Source organism: Anabrus simplex, chromosome 7, assembly GCF_040414725.1.
Source record: "Anabrus simplex isolate iqAnaSimp1 chromosome 7, ASM4041472v1, whole genome shotgun sequence".
Lineage (NCBI taxonomy): Eukaryota > Metazoa > Arthropoda > Insecta > Orthoptera > Tettigoniidae > Anabrus > Anabrus simplex.
In genome coordinates this window covers 347,576,175-347,596,382 of record NC_090271.1, presented here as the reverse complement: position 1 = coordinate 347,596,382, position 20,208 = coordinate 347,576,175, and the positions used below count along the sequence as shown (strand labels likewise).

The window sequence follows — 20,208 nt, the reverse complement described above, 5'->3', positions numbered from 1 at the left end:
TCACATGGATACTTAGTCGGCAGTCACCATATGGATTAGCCAGCGTATTGGTAGGTGTGCTAGGTACCAACTGATGAGCCCACCCTAGCTATCAATTATTGATAATGAGACAAAGTCTCTTAGTGCATTGGCACTGCCGGTGGCTCCAGTTAGCCTACGCAGTGGCCTCCACGGTATGCACTAGCCAGCGTGTTGGTAGGTGTGCTAGGTACCAACTGATGAGCCCACCCTAGCACGCGAGGGCGAAACGCTGGCAACCAAGAATGAGTTAGCTGGAAAATTTATAATGTCCAATAACGGACCATTTATATTGGTATTATTTTTATGTCAGTGCGGTGACAGCTGAATGTTGAGTCATCGTAATTCAGACTGTTATCAGTGAAATTACTTGTAAAGTTGATTGTGAAGTGTGAATCTAATTTCAAGCCATGCTATATCTCGTCCATGAGACAAAAAGGATACATCATCAAATTAGGCTTGAGATCCCTACAGGATACCAAGTCAAAGGAATACGTGTAATAAGACTCAGTGTTGAAGGTACTGTTACATGAACTAGTGAGGGATAAACTTCTTGTACAACTTTTAAATGTCCAGTCAATAGGATTTCAAATTTAATGTCTAGTTTCTTTCCGTTATAATGTCATAGCTTTATATTATAATCAGGGCCCGGATTTTGTTGACCTAAAAATGCTAAAAAATATTACCTTTAAAATGACCTTAAAATTATCAGATAATGTCCTAAAAACAAACAAAAAATTACCTAAAAATACAAAGTATTTATTGTTTGAAACTAAGTTACATACATTTCTAGATATGAACAATATTGATAATTGATATTTTCTCTAATTTTTACATAGCAATATGTCAGTTTTTTTAAATCTCGGTTTTCCTTAGAAATAAAATGTACTGGTACGAAAATCTTCTGACACCAGGTACTCCATAAAGAGAAATGATCTGAAAAGGAAAACAACGTTCCTATAAAGATAATCATAATCGCCGTCGGTTGCAGATTTAACTGTAAAGCTATATATAATGCCATATTATGTATGTTTTAATATTTACCTCAGACCGTGTTGCAGTAGATAACTGTGACCATCCGTAGATTCTCGAAGATAAAAGAACGTCGATTGTTGGCCAAAACGTTCTTGAACATCTAAAAGCTCCTTTCGACGTCCACAGATGCGAGGGGTGCGTACTTGAAGTGCGCTAAATCACTTGGTAACAGCTCTTCTTCAATATCTACTACACTGAAATCTTCCCCAGTGAATACCCGGACGACTGAGCACAAAAACTTGTATCCTGTGTTTTTGTCAAGAACAGATTTTAAGTTTCCCTAATACCGACTCGCCAACTTCACCACGCACATTTTCCAAAGTTTCCTGCATTGCTCTCACCAAAGCTGTCGCTTGTTCAATTGTCACACCTCTCTCCTGAAGTCATGTAATAGCTGATGGCAAAGAGCTAGAATTTGCCTTAATGTATGCCAACTTACCCTGCACATTGTCAGCTGAAAACATCTCTTGGGCGATTTCGATAGCCCTAGCGTCTTCGGCTTCTAGAGAGTTTATCACTCTCTTCACTGCTAAAGAGTTGTCGCTGTAGTACTCGCACGCATTGATCCACATACCCCAACGCGTGACTACAGGCTGCGGAGGTAGTGGGATATCGGGAGCTAGTGACTTACAGAGTTTCCTGCGTGATGGGGCCTTGATAAATACCTTTTTTTACCTGCGACACAAGTCTTATCAATGTCAGGAAAGTTCTCCCTCACGTCTTGTGCCACTCTGTGGAAAGCCTGAGCTAGACAAGTTACATGCACCATTCTTGAATAAAAAGCTTTGATAGCTTTACCAGCTTTAACTATGTAAGGCGCGGCATCGGTCACGAAAAGTAAAACGTCATCGTACCTCACACCATCAGGCCACAGCAGAACCATGGCCCTGTCAAACATTCGACATATTGTAGAATGACTGACAGATTCCAAGACTTCAAAAGTTAGCAAAAATATTTCTCCGGGATTATCTATTTCCAGGGTTCCTACAATTACATTAGCTGCGTAACGACCTTCAACATCAGTAGTTTCGTCTACTGAGACAAAAATATTCTTTCCGCTTGTTCTTTCCCGTATTCTTTGAAGTGTTTTTTCATAGCAGAGCGGTATGTAATTTTTCCTTAGCGTAGATTCTTCCGGAATGGAATACCGTGCTAGGAACTGCCTTCATTTAGGAATAATTAGTTCATGAAGAGGAATATTTGCTGAAACAAAAACTTCCCACAGTTCATTAAAAAAAGGCTGAGGTTGTACCTCTGCTTGATGATGCATTTCGCATGAGTAACTGTTGAGTACTTTTCTTTCTGCTGATATTCTGAATACCACGCACATGTTTGTCGCAACTGACGTGCTGTTGAACAGTGAATCTTTTTGCTGCTGCCACTTTCACTTCACACACTTTACAGAATAGTATTTTACCATCTGTAGAAAAGGTATCTTCCCCGAATTCAGAGACAATTTTTCTCAAATGACCTGCCTTGGATGGTTTTACCTTTGGCATTTTAACATGCCCTCGAAATGGTTACACACAACTGACATCTACAAACTGTACAACTAAAACTGACCTGAAGGAACAAGGAAATAGAGTACACTGGCAGAAATACCTCACTGCTGACGTCACACTGTCAACACACTTCCCTGGTGAACTGATAAAGGCTTACCCCTCGTCTGAAGGTCACCTAAGAATAGCTTACCTCTCACCTCCTGTTAAGACACAAACTTGAGGGATGTACAAAGCTACGTACTTAGCTCACAACTGAGTGCAGAAACTTTCGAAGATGAACCTGCACGTAAACCTTCAAGTACGTCAAGATATAGGAACTGGTTGATTGACGATGTAAAACGTGGATTCTTATTTTAAAATAACCAATAAGAAAAATAAAATAATTAAAAATGACAAATAATGACGCAAAAAGCTAAAAAATGACCTAAAATTAAATACTTCAAAAAATGACTTAATAAATACGCATTTCTGTAATCTGAGGGCCATGAACAGAATTTGTATATAACTTAGCAACTTCTATGATGCACCAATTAAAAGATTAAAGATGTCATTGAAATCCGGGCCCTGATTATAATCTAAATTATTGTAGCAAATCTTGCTATTTAAAGTCAAAATTTAAAGAATATACTTTATTCAATATCAAATTAATTTATCGTTTTATTTCAGTGGTAGAATTAGATAACATCAAATTTAATGAGGAAACAAAATGACAATCTCCTTTTCCTAGAACCTGTGTGGTATGTTGTCTAAGTAAGCTTATTACCTTGCACCCTAGAGATATTCAAAACTCTCATTCTATTATTGCTGCATTGAGTTGTAGCTGGCACTCATCAAATATTGTATGTGTAAGTAATCAGGTAAGAACTAAGTGCGAGTGCATAGTCCGACGATTGAGTATTTTATTTAATGAATATGGTAATTAATTCAATTTTATATATTATTAAATCAGTAAGTGTAAGTTGCAGCATGAGACCATGCGGCTATGAAGCTTCCTCGGTAGTATCAACTTGGTATTATAATAGAATTAGGTTCCACTGGTGTGTGCTGTAACCTATTATTTTTTTAATGAAGTACAAGCACTCAGGAATGTGCACTAGCACTCAATGTCATGTTGGTGTACATCACTCGTCATCCATGGAACATTACTATCGATGAACGGCGCACTTCATTCGTCTTCAAAATTTTAATTAAAAAGAGAAAGATTACAAGCCAAACACCCGTTCGTGGAATACAGTTGTAACAGAATTCAAATAATGCCTTAGACCAGGGATGGCGAACCTATGCCACGCGTGTCACTAGGTGACACGCGAACCACGATTTGGGTGGCACACCACATGAACATAATATTTTATATATACGTCTTGCACTGCAGACAATACATATAAAGTTTCACGTGTAAGAAATAAATATCGAAAATCTAAATACTAGTTCCATTCGGACGTGCAATATGGCAACACTGCTACACTGATAGGTCCGAAAGTCAAGTGAAATAGTGTCGTTTTCTGATGGTTTTGTATACGGACATCGCAAACATGTTTTCGGTGTCGTAAAGAACAGAAACTTAACAAAGGTGGTGACCGTATTTTTCAATAACTCTGGCCAAGGGAATTCGGACTGATAAAAAGATGTTGCCTGTGTTCGAAAACAATTGTATCCCCCACATTTAATGTAAAGCGCAAGCAACTTCGAGACTGATCATTCGAATATTTGTTCCATTTCAAATGAAGAAAGAAGAGAGTTCGTTTAACAAAATATCGAACATTGCTCAAAACAAACTAATTCTTTTGTATCATCTTTCCGGCCAAGGAATAATATCAGTGCGGCTGTTTCCATCTGTCTCACTGCTTTGTACAGCATGCATGGGAAACCGATTTCTGACGGTGAGTTGTTGAAACAAAGTTTCTTATTGACGTCCGACACATTATTTGAAAACTTCCCTAACAAACAACTAATAATTAACAGAATTAAAGGAATGCCAGCCAGCTGAACTGCTGTCAAGGATAGAATATTAAAAATGAGTGAAGAAGTTTCGGAGCAGTTGAAAGCTAATTTGGATAACTCCCACATGTATGCAGTATGTTTTGATGAAAGCAGAATGTGACCTTACATAAAAGGATACCTGTTTTAATTTTAGATTTCGTTATGGAAATGTGATGAGGGAGAAATTAGTTTAATTGTTGATCATACAAACTACAACATGGAATGATAATGAAGCTAATGGAGGAAGTTAAGCCCATTCGCAATATTAGTACTTCTGAATTTTGTGTCTAATAACTATTTTTTTTACAATTTGTTTTACGTCGCACCGACATAGATAGGTCTTGTGGTGAAAATGGGATTGGCGTACAAGTGGGAAGGAAACCGCCGTGGCCATAATTGAGGCACAGCCCCACGGAACATGCAATCAAATGTATTTACCAGATATATGTATAATAAATAAATAGATGAATCTGTAAATGAATAAATAAATACATATTATGAAACATAATCAGGAATTTATAAAGGAAGTCCGGTGGCGGGGGAGTTGTAGACATCCCCTAACGGAAAATAACAAGTGGCACAGTCAACAGATGATAGTAATAAACCAGACTTAAAATGGCACACTAGTTGGAAAAGGTTCGCCATCCCTGCCTTAGACATATGAAGTTCAGATAATGCCATTGAAGGGGCATTGCTGGTTGCTGTCATTGGCCTTGGAGAATAGAAAGGAAAAGTTACTTGCTGGACGAGAAAGTAAACTTTATGCGAGAAGTGGACAATAATCCACACAAAACTAAAATTGAAATAGTTGGAGGTTGCTTTGCACAGTAATTAGTAAAAGAACTGCTATTTTAGATGCATATTACAAAATTGAGTGCAAGTTCAACAATTTTGATTAAATAATGATGCAAACGTGATATATTAAAAGAATCATCAGTACAAATTACATTGTTAACTTGTACTGTATCTCTGAAATAGTCTGTCTCATTCATCAAAAGGAGAGAAAATTACAAAAATTATAACATTATCTAAACCTGATTTGCAAGTAATTCTTAGTTATTCATAAAATCTGCACTTCACCTTGATATGCTCTGGTTCAGGGGATATATTTTTTTAATATATATATATACAGAAGTACCATTTTTATCCTTTGCTGAATCTGTCAATTTTTGCTAAAATTCACAAAAAAGTACATATCCATAAATCAGTCACATTCATGATAAATCATGCATGTACTACTTCCTGCATCTCTCCGTTACATTTGGGATTTATCATTACGGTTGTTGTTTGAGTCATCAGCCCACAGGCTTGTCTGAAGCAGCCCTCCATGCCACTCTACGCTGTGCCAAACTTATCATTTCGTCGTAACTATTGCATCCTACAATCCTACATGTGCTCTGATCTGCTTGTCATATTCATACCTTTGTCTACCCCTAGCGTTCTTACCACCTACACTTCCTTCAAAAACCAACTGAACAAATCCAGGTGTCTTAAGATTTGTCCTATCATTCTCTCTCTCCTTATCGTCAAATTTAGCCAAATCGATCTCATCTCACCAATTCGATTCAGTATCTCTTCATTCATGATTCGATCTGTCCATCTCACCTTCAGCATTCTTCCGGAACACCACATTTCAAAAGTTTGTATTCTCTTTCTTTCCAAGCTAGTTATCGTCCATGTTTCACTTCCATACAATGCCACGCTCCAGATGAAAGTCTTCACAAACATCTTTCTAATTCCTGTATCAATGTTTGAAGTGAGCAAATTTATTTTCTTAAGAAAGCTCTTCCTTGCTTGTGCTAGTCTGCACTTTATGTCCTCCTTACTTCTGCCATCGTTAGTTATTTTACTACCCAAGTAACAATATTCATCTACTTCCTTTAAGACTTCATTTCCTAATCTAATATTTCCTGTATCACCTGCCTTCATTCGACTGCACTCCATTACTTTTGTTTTGGACTTATTTTCATCTTGTACTCCTTACCCAAAACTTCGTCCATAACATTCACCAGCTTCTCGAGATCCTCTGCAGTCTCAGATAAAATAACAATATCATCGGCAAATCTCAAAGTCTTGATTTCCTCTCCTTGGATTGTGATTCCCTTTACAAATTCCTGCTTGATTTCCTTTACTGCCTGTTCTATGTAAACATTGAAAAGGAGAGGGGACAAACTGCAGCCTTGCCTCACTCCTTTCTGGATTGCTGCTTCTTTTTCAAAGCCCTCTATTCTTATCACTGCAGACTGATTTTTGTACATATTTCCATTCTTTCCATTCTTTTGTAAATAATACATGTTAAAATTTTGCAGGCGTGAGATACTAAACTAATGGTGCGATAGTTTTCACACTTGTCAGCACCTGCTTTCTTGGGAATAGGTATAACAACATTCTGCCGAAAATCGGATGGCCCTTCTGACTCATACATCTTACACACTAAATGGAATAACCTTGCCATGCTGGTTTCTCCTAAGGCAGTCAGTAATTCAGAGGGAATGTCATTAATTCCAGGTGCCTTGTTCCTGTTTAGGTCTCTCTCATCCCTGTCAAACTGTGACCTCAAAATTGGGTCTCTCATTTTATCAACATCAACAACCCTCTTCTTGTTCCAGAACCAAATCATCTACATCTTTACCTTGATACAGCTGTTGGATATGTTCCTGCCATCTTTCTGCTTTGTCTTCTTTCCCTAGAAGTAGCTTTCCATCTGAGCTCTTAATATTCATACACCTCGATTTCCTTTCTCCAAAGGTTTCCTTGATTTTCCTGTGTGCAGCATCTACCTTTCCTAGGACCATACAACTTTCGACATCCTTGCACTTATAACACCAATATAAATGGTCCGTTATTGGACATTATAAATTTTCCAGCTAACTCATTCTTGGTTGCCAGTGTTTCTCCCTCGTGTGCTAGGGTGGGCTCGTCAGTTGGTACCTAGCACACCTACCAATACGCTGGCTAGTGCATACCGTGGAGGCAACTGCGTAGGCTACTTGGAGCCACCGGCAGTGCTAATGCACTAAGATACTTTGCCTCATTACCAAAAATTGATGCCTGCTTGGCCGTCAGATGATATAGATGTTGATTCCCATAGGGAGACAGTCTCTGTAAAACCCTCACGTAATACATTGTATTGAAAAGGTGGATAATTTTTCCCAATTCTCTATTGTGAATCTGGATTCAATACGGAACCTAAAGAATGAAATTCTTAATGTTAAATAGGTACCAACTGACGAGCCCACCCTAGCACACGAGGGCGAAACGCTGGCAGCCAAGAATGAGTTAGCTGGAAAAATTATAATGTCCAATAACGGACCATTTATATTGGTGTTATAAATTTACTCATTCGGGACAAATGTTTCAGATTCTCTATGGGAATCAACATCTATATCATCCTTGCACTTCTCAGTCAGCCATTCTTCCTTAGCTACCTTGCACTTTCTATCCACTTCATTCTTTAATCGCCTGTATTCTTTTTTTGCCCTCTTCATTTCTAGCATTCTTGTATTTTTGTCGTTCATCAATCAGGTCTAGTATCTCTTGAGTTGATTCTTAGTTGATCTTTTCTTCCTTCCTAACATTTCAGCAGCCCTACTGACTTCATTTTTCATTACTATCCACTCTTCCTCTATTGTGTTTCCTTCAGCCTTTTCATTTAGTCCTTGTGCAACATGTCCCTTGAAACAATCCCTCACACTCTTTTGTTTCAAATTGTCTAGATCAAATCTTCTTGCATTCCTTCTTTTCTTCAATTTCTTCAACTTCAGATGGCATTTCATGGCCAACAAGTTGTGGTCAGAGTCCACGTCTGCTCCTGGGAAAGTTTTGCAATCAAACACCTGGTTTCTGAATCACTGCCTAATCATAATGAAGTCTATTTGATACCTTTCAGTGTCTTCAGGTCTCGTCCACATATACAGCCGTCGTTTGTGGTGTTTGAGCCAAGTATTGGCAAGGACTAAATTATGATCAGTGCAGAATTCAACCAGCCAACTTCCTCTTTCGTTCTGTTGTCCCAAAATCCAAATTCTCCTACTGTATTACCTTCTCTTCCTAGGCCTACCACTGCATTCCAGTATCCCATTATAATTAGATTCTCATCACCTTTTACATATTGTATTAAATCTTCTATCTCTTCATATATTCTTTCGATTTCTTAATCATCCGCTGAACTAGTAGGCATATAGACCTGCACTATTGTGGTGGGCATTGGTTTGGTGTCTATCTTGACGACAATTCTTTCACTATGCTGATTGTAGTAGCTTACCTGCTGCCCTATTTTCTTATTCATTATTAAACCAACTCCTGCATTTCCCCAGTTTGATTTTGTGTTGATAATTCGGTAGTTGCCTGATCAAAAATCCTGTTCTTCCTGCCAATGTACTTCACTTACACCAACTACATGTAACTTTAGTCTATCCATCTCCCTTTTCAGATTCTCTAACCTACCACAACGATTCAAACTTGTAACATTCCACGCTCCAACTCGCAGAATGTCAGTATCCATCTTCCTGATGATCGCCGGCTCTCGTGTAGTCCCCACCCGGAGATCCGAATGGGGGACTAGTTTACTTCCGGAATATTTTACCCGGGAGGAAGCCATCATCAGTACATCATTCATACAGAGAGAGCTGCATGTCCTCAGGAGTTAGTTACGGCTGTAGTTTCCCGTTGCTTTCAGCCGTGTAGCAGTATCAACATAGCTAAGCCATGTTGAGTGTTATTGCAAAGCCTTATCAGTCAATCATCTAGACTGCCGCCCTTGCAGTTTCCGAAAACTGGCCCTGATGGCACTACTACTTTCAACCTATAATGTCGTGTATCGTCTTGAAGTGATGTTCGTTGGAGTATGAACATAAGCAATATTGTAAATACAGGTTGCAGATCTCTTCATGTAGTTACGAGTGATTGAGAGGGCATATAAGTCACTGGTAAGATTGAATGGTTCCAGTGTACAGGACCCTCACCTGGAATACTTCATTTGAGAACTGCACAAGACTGGTGATATTCCAATTGCTGAATGGCTCCAGTGTACAGGACCCTCACCAGTAATACTTCATTTGAGAACTGCACAAGACTGGTGATATTCCAATTGCTGAATGGTTCCAGTGTACAGGACCCTCACCAGGAATTCTGTATTTGAGAACTGCACAAGATCCAAAGGAAATCAGCACAATATATTCTGGGGGATTTCTGACTAAAGAGTAGTGTTACAAACTTTGGGCTTGGAAAACTTAAGAAGACGAAACGCATAGAATGACATTAGTATGTGAATAAGCTTGAATGGAACTTTTTAAAGTAGGATAAATCATAATATGAAGATGAAGTTGGAATTCAAGGGGACACATTTTGGCAAATATTTGTTTATAGGAAGAGGAGTTAGGAATTGGAATAATTTACTAAGGGAGCTCTATAAATTCTTAGCAGTTATTTAAGAATAGACTAGGAAAACAACAGATAGGGAATCTGCCACCAGGACGACCAAATGAACAGTGGTGATTGATCTCTAACAGTGCTGATGAGTTTCTTGAGAAAACAAAAATCTTCCATTCATTCTTAAATTCTAGATGCCAATGTACTTTTCTTGTTGCCATGGCAACTGGGCACCTCGAATTTGTCATGCTGTGCACACTAAACCGACAAATCGATCCTGAAACAGCTCGGTGTCAAAATATTGCTTTGTGACGGCTCATCTTGAGAACCGCTGGATGGATTTTCACCATTCTATAAAACACTTTTCAAGAAAATTTTGTGTACAGAAGGAAGCTGAGCAGTAACAATTTCAGTGAAGCAAGTCGAAGGAAGCACGACCGTCCATGTACCTTTTTAGCTAAACCATTAGAGATACAGTATATCTATACCGTGAGGGTAAGAACTGTTTGGCATAATAGTTCTACAGAAATGTCAGAGACAGTGTACATCTATCTTTAACACATTGCCCACGATGGGGGTTTTTATGTTACAATTTGCAGTAAAAAATAAATAAAAATAAATTTAGAAAACCTTTTTAAATTAATCAGTTAATCTTTACAAAAATAAATTCTTTATTCCCCTCAAGTAACTGATGTGGATTAAAATGTCCTTTACAATATGTAATTTCCATCTACACTTTAAAGATATTTCGTCATTTTTATTTTCCTGCGGGAACTCCATTCTGAAATACGGAATAGTAACAATTTCAGTGAAGTAAGCTGAAGAAAAATCAGTCTTCCGCACATGTTCTTAACTTACACTGGCTAGACCCATAAAGCTACATCTATGCTATGGGGGTAAGAATTGTTGAGAATAACAAGTTCGATTTTTTAAAAAGTCCACAGCAGCATATTTCTATCCTTAATACCCCACTATTCTGTTTTTATGTTACAGTCTGCAGTAAAAGAAAGTCTAATTAAAAAAAAAGTTAATTAGTTAATCCTTATTAAAATAAATTTAGTAATCACCTTGATTTTTTTTTTTTTTTTTTTTATTTGTTTTACGTCGCACCGACACAGATATGTCTTATAGCGACGATGGGATAGGAAAGCCCTAGGAATGGGAAGAAAGCGGCCGTTGCCTTAATTAAGGTACAGCCCCAGCATTTGCCTGGTGTGAAAATAGGAAACCACGGAAAACCATCTTCAGGGTTCAAACCTACTATCTCCTGGATGCAAGCTCACAGCTGCGCGCTCCTAACCATGCTGCCAACACGCCCGGTCCTCGAGTAACTGATGTAGTCAAGATAACAATTAAGTAAAAAGTTCCACCTGATCGATACTTTTTTATTATTTAGCTACATAATCTTCTCCACTGGACAGTAAGAAAGGTCTAGAAAAAGAAGGAACACTATACCATCAAGACAAGTGTGCAAGAGCATTAACGGAAAACTGTCAAACTTAATAATGAACCAGTGCAAGTGACAACGAATGAAATCAAAGATGTTTTAGTTTAGAATAGTTTTTAATTTGTATAATTTTAATCTTAACTACCACTTAAACGTCCCTTACTAACACATTTTAATTTTAATTATGAAATGTTTTATGCTTTTTCACCTAAGCTTTAAGCGAAACAGCTGATGATGATTGCTAACCAATCGAAACATGTTCTGTAAGTTTTTAGTAACATAAATTTAGCCGAAGGCTAAATAATAAAGAAATATCGATCAGGTGGAACTTTTTACTTAATTGTTATCTTGATTACAATATCGATACGGAATGAAGTGGCTAGTATGTAATAACTGATGTAGATTAAAATGTCATTTACAGTATGCCATTTTCATCAATACTTTTGGAGCTGTCAACAGCTCGACTAGCAGCTAACAGTTGAGTTAAAACTTCAAAGAAGAGTGGATGTGTTGAGAGTTTTTGCTATAATTCAATTCATATAGCCTTTTTTATGTGTGAACATTTTGTTCCACAGTTTTGTTTGGAGTTTCTGTAGTAATTTGATGCTCCTCAGCTTTTCTTCATTTACTCTGTGAACGTTTTGTTCTGCAGGCTACACAGTGGTTGGGTGGAGTTTGGAGTTTCTCTAGTAATTTGTTGCACCTTGGCCTTTTTTACATTCTGTGCTTGAACATTTCCTTGCCCAAGCTACACAGTCGAGTTGAGATTGGGGGAAGGGGATGGGTTTGAAGTTTTGCTGTTAGTTTCGTGCACCTCTGAATTTTTAATGTGAACAGTACATGCTAGTTTTCCAGTGACTTTTCGTTATTTATATAAACTCTATAACAAGGTGTGTCTGGTGTAAGTCCTGTAGGTGATCTGTGAGGATGCAGCCCTACCTGAGATAAATTCTCACCAACACTCAGCCCCTGAGGGAGAGAAAAGTTAAAATCCCCAACCCGTCCGCGAATCGAACCTTGGGACGCTTCAGCCATGGAGACAGACCATAAAATCTACGATAACCCATCATGCCGAGATAGTACGTTGCATTCGAAAAAAGCGTGTTATCACCTAACAATGAAACTATCCAACAAAGAGATTGTCACCGGACAGGGAAAGAACGACTTCACAAGGACAAATTTGCTGTTCATTACCGTACACAATTTCTAAATTCTTTACGTCCTTCCGATTTGTCACCACACAAGCTGATTTTGAAAGGAGGGTTGCCGATTATATTGTTACATAATCTACACCTGCCAAAGTTCGGCAACAGGACACAATTGCTAGTGAAAACTTTGAAAAACTGTTTAATTGATGTTAATATTTTAACTGCCTGTGGCACAGGAGGACCTGCCTTATACCAAGAATCACTTTTGATTTCAAACGTGTCCAATTTCCGTAAGAGTTTTGTTGGATGATAGGAAAACTTAAAACGGTCCACCTTTTCAATACAAAAATGTTATAGTTTTTTTATAACATGTATTTGTACTTGGAACTAGTTTCAACGCTGGTTTGCATCATCATCAGCCAAAATGTGGGAATAGGCAAGCATTTAGGCATTTATATTACACAAGGCGTTACATTAAACAATACACATCTTACAAGGAGATAAAAACAGGGACGAGTATAGAAACAAATGAATCGTTGAGAAAACAAAAGTTATACATATTAAAAATAACCTTAACCACACATCTTGCAGTGCGAAAGTGTTCTTCTTGAATGATTCCTGAATATAAAACACACGTGCACACATTTCTGAAGAGCCAGCAGGCAGGACAAAGTAAAGTGAAACCTTAAGAGTTCTCATTTTTCTATGATCTGAGTAACTAACGAAGTCTCCCTTGAGTTCCTGATAAACATACACAACAGGAAATTAAACAATACACATCTTACAAGGAGATGAAAACAGGGAAAGTTATACATATTAAAAATAACCTTAACCACACATCTTGTAGTGCGAAAATATTCGTCTTGAATGATTCCTGAATACAAAACACACGCGCACACATTTCTGAAGAGCCAGCAGGCAGGAAAAAGTAAAGTGAAACCTTAAGAGTTCTTCTGAGAAGAGTTCATCATTTTTTCTATGTTCCGAATAACTAATGAAGTCTTCCTTGAGTTCCTGATAAACATACACAACAGGAAATTCTCCTTCACTCTCAACAATAGCTATAAAGACCAACGGTAAATTTCATTTTAAATATTGTGCAGAGACGTGAAAGCATGATCTTGAATATAATATAACTCCTTCATTTAACCCGATTTTTTACACAAGGTGTTACATTAAACAATACACATCTTACACATCTTACATTTTGGCTGATGATGACGCAAACCAGCGTTGAAACTAGTTCCAAGTACAAATACATGTTATAAAAAAACTATAACATTTTTGTATTGAAAAGGTGGACCGTTTTAAGTTTTCCTATCATCCTTTCTCAGTTCAATACGGACAAAAATGAAATTCCTAGGTTTAAAAGAGTTTTGTTTGGCATGACAATTAACAAAGCATTGTCCATCATCCAATATGTGGAGAAAATGTCTTCACTGCCAAAATGGAGCTCTTCCTTCTGTATGTTCTGCTTTTAAAAATTTTGACTCCAAACTTTTGCACTCCATTTTTTTTTTTCAATGAGTAGGAAAAGTAGACATGTCTGCCAAGCATTAAAACAACTGCCGATAGCCTACTAATCAATATTAGTTACGTACACTAAGTTACTTTATGTGAAATATACTTTTAGTTTAACATAATTTTTTACCTTCACATCACATTGCATTAAGTAAATCGTCATTTTGGCATAACTCACATTTGGTCCAGAGCACACTCAATTAGATCTGCAGAATACTTTGATATATGCTTATTTTACATGCTTCATAATGATTGCTTAGTATTACACTTTATTAGTTCTTGATTCAGTTTCCATGGCCATTTTCATATTTAATCTATGGATGCTTGGTTGATGCTTTGTTAATGAAATTTACATACCAAATTTCTTTTGTTTCAGTTGTGGCAAAAGTAGCAGCTCAACATGCATAAAATAAACCATTCCCCAAAAGAAGAGTGATGGGCCAAAAGCTAAGTGATCTGAAGTTTTTCTTTGGCGTTATGGAAGAAGGTGATTGTACTGATTCAAATGTTGGAAGCCCGTCTAGTGATAACTTCAGTGATAATCATGGTGTGGTAGAGTGTGGTTCCGAAGACACATTTAATCCAACAGCGTCAGTTGCTGATTGTTCGAGTAATAGCTCTGTTCCAGAAGCAAATGGTGTAAATGATCATTTTGAGAGTATATATAGCAATGGAACTGAGAATATACGTTCTGATGGTGAAATTGGTAACATGCAAAGTGAAAGATGTGTAATTAGTGCATCTTACGCTTGCCCTGCCAAGGTAGAATGCGTTAATTTACCTCATAATGAACCTGGTAGCCATTTAAGGAGAGGATCTACTAGAACTTTGTCATTCGTCAGTGGCAAAAGATCAAGGACAAAGTCTTTACGATCTAAAGATTTAGCTACTTGTGGAAATAAGAAAAAGAGAAATCATTGGGTTTTAAAATTTAATTGTGCTCGTCTGAAAGGAGGAGGCAACTGTGGAGGTGTGGGAGTCGATACAGATATTCCAGAACCTAACTTGGGTTGTGATTCATGTGTTTGTACTGGTTATCGTCGAACAGAGGAGCATCATTTAGGAGCTGGCGTTGTGTTTGAGGCTGTATCGCCCTCACAACGACAACAACAACATAGAGACGTTACAAGCAGCGAGTCTAGTGCAAATAGTGATGGTGTTAGTGCAGCTTCAGCAACAGCAGCAGCTGATTTCTTAATAGACATGTCGAAGTTCAACCCTGAGGATTATCCTATTGAAGACTGTGATGAAAGGGCTAGACTAGAACGTGCTAGAGAGATAGCAGAAGGTGTAGAACCACCACCTGGATTTTGTCCAGGAAATCATATTCAACTTCTCTGTCCTCCTGAATTGACAATTGGTAATCTTACTGCGCTCTTTCATACTCATTTAGGTATCCATTCGGCAGCCCTCACAGCTATTTCACAGATAGATGTAAGTGTTTCGCCAGCTCTTCAGAGAGTTGTTCATACACAAGTTGATTACATACATTGTTTGGTTCCCGACCTCTTACAAATAACATCTTGTTCATTTTATTGGGGCAAAATGGATCGGTATGAGGCAGAACGTTTATTGGAAGGACGTCCAGAAGGAACATTTCTTCTCCGGGATTCTGCACAGGAAGAATATTTGTTTTCTGTGAGTTTTCGGAAGTATGGTCGATCTTTACATGCTCGAATTGAGCAATGGAATCATCACTTCAGTTTTGATTCCCATGATCCTGGTGTATTTGCTTCACCCACTGTCTGTGGTCTGATAGAACACTATAAAGATCCTTCGTGTTGTATGTTTTTCGAGCCCATGCTTACCTTTCCCCTTCATAGGAATTTTCCATTTCCATTGCAGCATCTTTGTCGAGCTGTTGTTTGTAGTAGAGCCACTTATGATGGACTTAACAAACTTCATTTACCAAAGTCACTCAAATGTTACCTCAAGGAATATCATTATAAGCAGAGGGTAAGAGTGAGAAGATTTGATTTAGATCAGTGAAGTTACCTTTTAGTTGTAAAAATTGAACTTCTTGGATGGACATTTTGCTGGTGTGTGCAGACTAACATTGTTTTATGTACAGTAGGAAATTTTAAAATTTGAAAAAAATATATTTTTCTGTAAATCATTACTCTTGTCTACCTTTTGTAGTCCCACAGTTCTGTTATAAAGGTAAAAGTCTTGTGATTTGTTCCTTAAAAGAGCAACCATCACCATCTCGCTCTTAAGACACTGGTAATGTTCACATTTTATTGGCTTCAAAAGTAACTGATATAGGTCAGATGATTGTGGTGATAGTTATTTTAAGGAACAATAACTTTTTGCAACCCTAGTGGGATTATCTGAAGAAACAATTCATGTTAAATATTTAGCTGCAGTTCATGTGATATAAACATTCACTTTTTAATTGTGGTCATTGGTATGTTGATAATCTCGTCTTGTTGTGCTGAGATACTATTGAGCCTTGAGCCACACCCCCACCCTTTACTGACAACACACCTACGCATAAAACGCACACGTCAGAGATTCGAGGCGTGGACCTCAACTAGGAAAGGCCAAACACAGCCCTGAACTGGAAACGGTGCTCATATCAAAATCATATCAGGAAAAAACACAAAGCTACTAGCAATAAAATGCCAAGAAAATTTAAATGAGGGTTTATTATAATAATAAAAATCAAGAGGAAACAAGAAATGAAGCCAGCAATTAAACAAAATGAATAAATGATACGTACATGTACATAGCCCATCCAATTGAAGTCATGACACTAATGCGTGAGCACAAATTTATCAAATACCAACCTCAAATTATTCTATGACACGGGTTCGTCGTTATATTCTCAATCTCGCAGCATAATCTGGTAATGCAAATACGATACGTACGGCTTATTTCGGTCATTCTTTCCGCGAGATTGATAAAATTAATTATGAACCCATCTATTTAACTTCCACATCCACAACAATTACAACACACATCAAAGCTTCCATGCAGCATGGAGGGCAAAAGTACAGAAGAAAAAAATGCGAGAGATCGCGACATGACAATAGACAAACATCTCTGTACCACGGAAGTAAAGTTTAAACTCAAGGAGCATCACAGGAATGCGCATGGTCCGAATAAGAAAAGAAAATGGCGGCCTCCTAGGCAAACAACGGCCGCGATAAAAACCAAGGCAAAACAAATATTATCCTGCCGGAAACAAACATGAGGCACAGAAACAAGGTTAAAGATCCATTTGTGGCACAAAAATGCCACTCCAATATGCATGGGGTCCATGTTTACATTTCACACACGTAACAATGTAAGGAAGAGCTGCAAAGAGATAAAACTACTCTCTCGCCGAAAGAATGATCTACAACTTATAATAATTTAGAAGCCTCCACCTTATCAATACAATATTTATTTACTATAAAGCAGTAAATTCAGTCAGTACCGGTTTCGACCCCTATGGGGTCATCCTCAGCTGACACACATTAAATTGGTTTCAAAAACATATGTGAAACATTACACCTTCATATGACTGACTCAATTAAACCAAACATTAAAAAGTTGCTTATTAAAATAGTGAATGGATCTTATTCTTTGGCTTGAAAGTACTTGTTATGTGAGGCATATAACCTCATGTACCTAATCTATTAAACATCAAATGAAGTTTACACTTGTTTACACTAGTGTTTCTAAAATTGTTACATATTTACAACATCTATCGTCTTCAAGATATATATACATAAAAGTTTTAGACCCGATGTAACAGGCCAGCTAATAGATTATGAAAGAATGATCTCCCGTGCTCACAACCGAGGGAGCTGCGCTCTCTGACACAAACATGGAAACACTTAAGTGAATTGAGGCGTGACCGATACAAATTCTTTGTAATACGGGAAACAACATCTCAATGAACATGCAATATTAGCATGGTTCAGCCTGTTGATTTGCCTGGTGTCTTTACGGCTACAGTCTCCTGAATGCTCGTTACTTTTACAGTGTAGTGCGTAAAATACAACCAAGAAGGTCATCATTACACTAATAAACAAGGAGATGTGTGGAAGATGTGCTTACAGTCTTCACTAAGATTTAAAATATCATTTATTAAACATCTCTTTAGATTAATTTAGATAACGACCTTAGCCTTCAAAAATGATTTTAGAAAACACACAGACATTTACACAGTGCTTGTTGACAGTCAAAATATGCTTTAAAGATATAAATTTGTTTTTAACCTGAAATAGTTGCCTTCCTTACAAATACGGTGATCCTTGCAATCTAGGACTATATAACAATTAATACCACATTAAGATGCTACATTGAGAAACAATTGAAGGTGACTAAATCGACAGCTGTGCTCGCAGGCATGGGAGGGTGGGTAGTCCTGACCTCAGAACCCAAGCAATGTCCTGTGCGTCAAATAAATGCTGATAAATTTGAAGGTGATGTCAAAGGAATTTACAGTTTTAGAAACAAGGTTAAACAGTAAATTAGAAAACACAAGTAATCTAGCGGATATCAAGGGGATTCTAAGGACATGACCCATTGAATAAAAAGCCTACTTCAGAATTGAACATTCCCTTATTGCAGTGAGCTAGCCCCATTCCACTGGGACAGGCAACAAGAAAATTAAGATAATGTGTAATTTTACATGTAATATGTTATGGTTGCTTCCCCCTAAAACGAAGCGTGATAGCGCTGAAAAGCGCTTTTTGGATTAATGATATAATTGGAGATGCGACAGTGCCCTGCCAAATTCTTGCAACTGGAAAGGTTAAGTTAAGACGTCGTAAAGAAAATAAAAATTACATTATCCTGTAACTTAAACCAGAACTCCCCACTCAGAGCCGACACATTCACCTTCTCAGAGTATCAAGAAGAGAGTAGACGCTACCTTTGTGTCTTAGAATATGAAGACAACCAACCCCCTCCCCACTCAGTTTTCACACATCCCCTTCCAATATAAGGGAAACAAACAACCAATCACGTGCAGGATTTGACCAGAGCAGCCTACGCACATTCTTACCATGAGGGTGAAATGTTCTTGCACCCTCTGACAATTACCAGAACACTGTGATACTTATCAGACCCTAGAATTCTTTCTGCCATCATTCCCACATTCTCTAATGTTCTCCAGAATACCAGAAACAAGAGTTGTTTTTGGCGCCAACAAGACGTGAGCCCTATGATATGTAGTACAAAAATTCTGTGTTCTTTGTAGTAATGATGATAAACTCCAGAACAAAGATTCCTCCCTTTGCACATGCAATGCAAAATATAATTTTATATCCATATTATAAACAGTACAAATTGCAGCTGGGCAGTTCAAAAAGGAGATAACTCTGTCAATGCATTATGCTGTGAAGCACATCAGTAGCATAAGGATTTGATTTTAGAGAAACAAAATATCAAGTAGTATGTTCAATTGTAAAACATGATTGTCCATGTGTTGTGATGATAATGCCCACTGCTGGCTTAATTTTCAGAGGTAGAATGTAATCTACTGAAAAATTCTGGGTGTGTGTAAATCAGTATTAGAAAGCCATTGTTCTTCAACTTACAAATACTTACTCTGTAAACTTGGAATGAAGTAAATGTGAGTGCCTGGTCACTGATAAAATTGGTAAACTGAATTGAGCTAATCAGAGGCTGAGAGGAAATGGATTAGAAACCTGGGGTTGATGAATTTGTCCTTTTTCTCTCATTTCTGTTGATCCTTTCTCCTGTGATTGTGTTTGAATCCTTCTGCATGTTCCTTCCCCATTCCAAGCTTTCTAAAGTTGATCGTATTTGACTTGTTGTCCTGATTCTCAAAATAGAACATCACCCTATGATAAATACATAATTGTGGTCTTTTTAATCTGTATAAAACTTGTTGGCATATGTAGCGGCTTCTGTATGTCCATTCATACATAGACACTCAGCTGGCGGTCTGTTGCGTGGTAGCTTCCTGCAAGTAATTCAAGCCTTCTGTCCATGAATATGACATGCAGTATACCATTTGCAAGCTAAGAATCTCCTCTGTCTCTTAAAGTTGGAGCAAACTTTATAGGTTGAGGGTTCGGATCCCACTGGTGTCTGGTTGGCCATTTTTGTATACTTAACATGTATGACCTAATTGGTTGAAAGTCTATTTCTATTGTAGACTGCATCACACGGCAGGAATTCATTCTCAGAGTACAATGATTACTCACTTGATAGTCGGTAGAAATGG

At 37.7% G+C, this 20,208-nt stretch overlaps 1 protein-coding gene across 5 annotated transcripts in view; it reads left to right on the top strand.

The window, feature by feature from the left end:
- Socs36E (Suppressor of cytokine signaling at 36E) overlaps window positions 1–16,140 on the top strand; it is a 66,744-nt gene extending 50,604 nt beyond the window's left edge. For all 5 annotated transcript variants that reach the window (XM_067151861.2, XM_067151859.2, XM_067151860.2 and 2 more), the window contains one exon: window positions 14,398–16,140. In XM_067151861.2, the coding sequence (XP_067007962.2) occupies window positions 14,457–16,010 (1,554 nt within the window). In that variant the 5' untranslated portion in view covers window positions 14,398–14,456 and the 3' untranslated portion in view covers window positions 16,011–16,140. The remainder of the gene's footprint in view (window positions 1–14,397) is intronic.
- The last annotated feature ends 4,068 nt before the right edge of the window (window positions 16,141–20,208 follow it).